The 3,181-nt window shown below is 39.5% G+C and overlaps 1 protein-coding gene across 1 annotated transcript in view; it reads right to left on the bottom strand.

Annotated features, from left to right (window-relative positions):
• The window catches only part of ADAMTSL3 (ADAMTS like 3), a 186,278-nt gene extending 183,543 nt beyond the window's left edge, over window positions 1–2,735 (bottom strand). The window contains 1 exon segment of the mRNA XM_009644047.1: window positions 2,661–2,735. Coding sequence (XP_009642342.1) covers window positions 2,661–2,735 — 75 coding nt within the window.
• Window positions 2,736–3,181: the final 446 nt, after the last annotated feature.

The following is a 3,181-nucleotide window of genomic DNA, read 5'->3' as shown; positions in this document are numbered from 1 at the left end:
ACCACTGGCTTTAGGCTAATGCAGTTCCATTAATTTCATTTATATTGGCACATACGAGAAAAGTAGGCTCTATGTCTGCAAAAGAACTGAACCAAGGCTAGCCCGTAAGTGATTTCCTCTCGAGTCATTTATGCCACTGCTCTTGGTCACAGAGTAGATTTAATGAACAGCAATGCTCAGTGGTAAATTATTCACTGGGTTATCCTACAAAATCTAACTTACCTACTAGTATAGCGGCCAATCTGCTCTTGACAAAATAATTTTGTTAAATTTGAGACACTGCATAGAATCATAGAATCATTTGGTTGGAAAAGACCTTTAAGATCATCAAGTCCAACCACTTTTCTGTAAGGGCAGAGTTCAGTTTGGAGCCTAGCTAAACACCATGCTGTGCTTGTTACCATGCTGTGAAGGATCAGAAAGGGCTCCTATAACCAAAAGGAACTTTCATTTCTTCTCAGTAACAGCTACCTCTTTTTCACAACTTCTCATGTTAAAGTTTTCTTTGCATTACATTCATACCACATTTCCACCACATTCTTTTAAAATGGTCATTATTTTATTCTGTACCTGCCTCAAGCAGGATGAAATTAATCAATTGCACATAAGTGACATGACATAGACTTGTGACCTTGCCCAGCATCCAATTGTTTCTAATTGATTAGCTCCAGACATAAGCACTTTAATAGCCAAAACCAACACAAGCGGAAGCAATGGCACAATATTAGGGGAGAATGACTGTGTGTGGTCCATATAGTATGGCCCCAAGCAACCAATTAAAGAATTAATGGTTATTGGATACCAAAAATGTTATGTTAAATAATATGAAATATCTTTAATGTGCCTAAAATTGTGATAAAACACCTAAAATGCAGGAGCAGAAGGGCCTCCTACAAGATTTGGGTTAAGTGCTAATGACTCAAATATGCCAAATAGATTAGAATATTTCAAAGGACAATCCAGACCAAAAAATTTTACCTGAATTGAAATGTTCATAAAGCTACTCACAATAGCCTATTGATTACTACAATGTGTTTGGGTTGTTTTTATTATAAAGAGACAAGTGAAACTATGCCAAACCATTCGTGGAGAAGAGGAAACTATGCCACTACTGGTTCCAGCTCTACAATAAGAAAAATATGAAAGAAATAATATAAGAAAAATATTGTAAAAAAAAGTCTCTTCATAACCAAAAGGCCCAAACACGAAGTTGACATTTCCCTCCTCTAAAATTCTATTCTCATCTTGAACAGAACTATTAAGTGAACTTTACTTTCTGAGTGTCTTACAGGGCTGGTTATTACAGCATCATTCAACTGCTTGCAGACAAAAATACAAGCTGAACAGGCACAGCAAATCACTAACATTTTTCTTCTTGCACAAGAAATATGCAAGCAAAAACCAGAAGATCCCACTGTTGCACGGTCTGCTCAGACATGTACTGAATGCACTGCAGTTTACTGCACAATTAATTCAAATTAATTATTTTTACTTTAATGGGGAGTCCTTTACTCAAGTAACCAGTGTACTTTTATGACTAGCTGCAACCATAATACAGATACAGGAGGTGTTCATCAACAGGTAGCTGCCAAATGACTCGCAGCACATAGTGCACTCAGCGGTGCCACTGAGGGTGGGTTGGAGTCCCATTCCCACTAGCTTAAACCTCAAAGTCCACCCCTTAAGTTGATCATAGCTTACTCAGCTCTCTAGTACAGTATCCTCAGTTCTTCATACTCCTTTTGAACTTACTTTTGCCTGATGTATTATCATTCAATTCAAAATTCACCAGGCTCCAGTTTGAAACCACCATTTCTCAGCATCGCAATACTACAAACAGTACACAACAATATTACAGAAAACAGCATCACTGCTTTTATTTAAAACCAAGATTTTACTTTTTTTTGTCAAAACCTGCTACAATACTTTAAAAAATGATGCTATTTCAAAAAAATATTCTTCAGTTTATTTAGCTGCCCTTTTCTAAGGGTTTCTAGATTTGGGTGTATTTAAGACTGAAGAATCCTTGAAACGTTCTATGCTGTGGGAACTATCAGTATAGAGTGTGACATACTACAACAACATCTCTGCTCCATGCCAACACACCATATTTCTTGAAATACTCACTTCTTGGAACTTATTAGGCTCATGTGTCAGGCAACAGATCAGTTGGCAGCTATGGTTTTCCTCTATGGTTCCTGTATTCATTGAATACTTGAAGCAAAGACCTTTTTGGACCACCTTCCGCCCCCCCCCCAACACTGACTTCCAAGTGCTTTAGGTGTTTCTACCCAGGTATTTATTTAACCCTTGTCACTTACAGTATCTTAACTTTTATCAGGTGCTAAACCTCTTGGGGGCAAAGAGCAGCTGTGCTGCCTAGAAAGATCCATGGCATTACACATCTGGCAAGATCTCCCTTTGGTCCCCATATAGTAAAGTCAGGTACAATATTACTAGGAAAAGAGAGAATATCAATTTCCCATATGGATGTCTTTGAAATTCAGTTCAGTGGAAGGAAAACCTTCTCATCAGGAGCCTTTTATTTACAGTGCAGTTCCTTCAGCAGTTTTCTCTTTAAAAAACAGTAGTTCAAAGTGTGCAGCAAGATCATCTGATAAAGGACCAGGCATGACAATAGCAACAAGTTCATTACCTACCTGCAGATGAGCATAGACAGCAATAGCAAGCCAAGTGATCTCCCAGGAGAGTCCTGCGGCTTTCGGGCTGGCCATCCTTGTGCCTTGGGGCTCTGCTGAGAGAAATTGTTTCAAGTTACAAACAAAATCAGGTGGGCTCCGCCAGAATTTCAATAACTAAAGCAAACTGGGCAAAGGCATGGAACCAGCCTTTGGAAGAAATGCAATGCAAACACCGGAGTTTCGTGCTGGCCAGAGGAGCAGACACGCAGTGCATGCCATGAGCACAGCCTGCAGGGTGAAGTAGTTCCAATTAGGGAACAGAAAAGGGGGAAAACAAAAGTTTTGAGGAAGCTGGCAATAGTGGGAAAGTTTGATTATCTCCTGAATGTAGAAGAATTTATCAGCTTGGGAACCCCTCCTATCTTTATCTCTGGAAGGTAAAATCCAAGGAGGATAGGATTTCTGGTGTACTGTTCCAGCACTTTCACCCACTCGAAGCTGAGAGCCCAGCCCTGGGACTCCAGCAGTCATTTGCACTT

This window comes from Egretta garzetta, unplaced genomic scaffold, assembly GCF_000687185.1.
Source record: "Egretta garzetta isolate BGI_Z169 unplaced genomic scaffold, ASM68718v1 scaffold287, whole genome shotgun sequence".
NCBI classification, from domain to species: Eukaryota; Metazoa; Chordata; class Aves; order Pelecaniformes; family Ardeidae; genus Egretta; species Egretta garzetta.
This window is presented reverse-complemented; position numbering and strand designations above follow the sequence as displayed.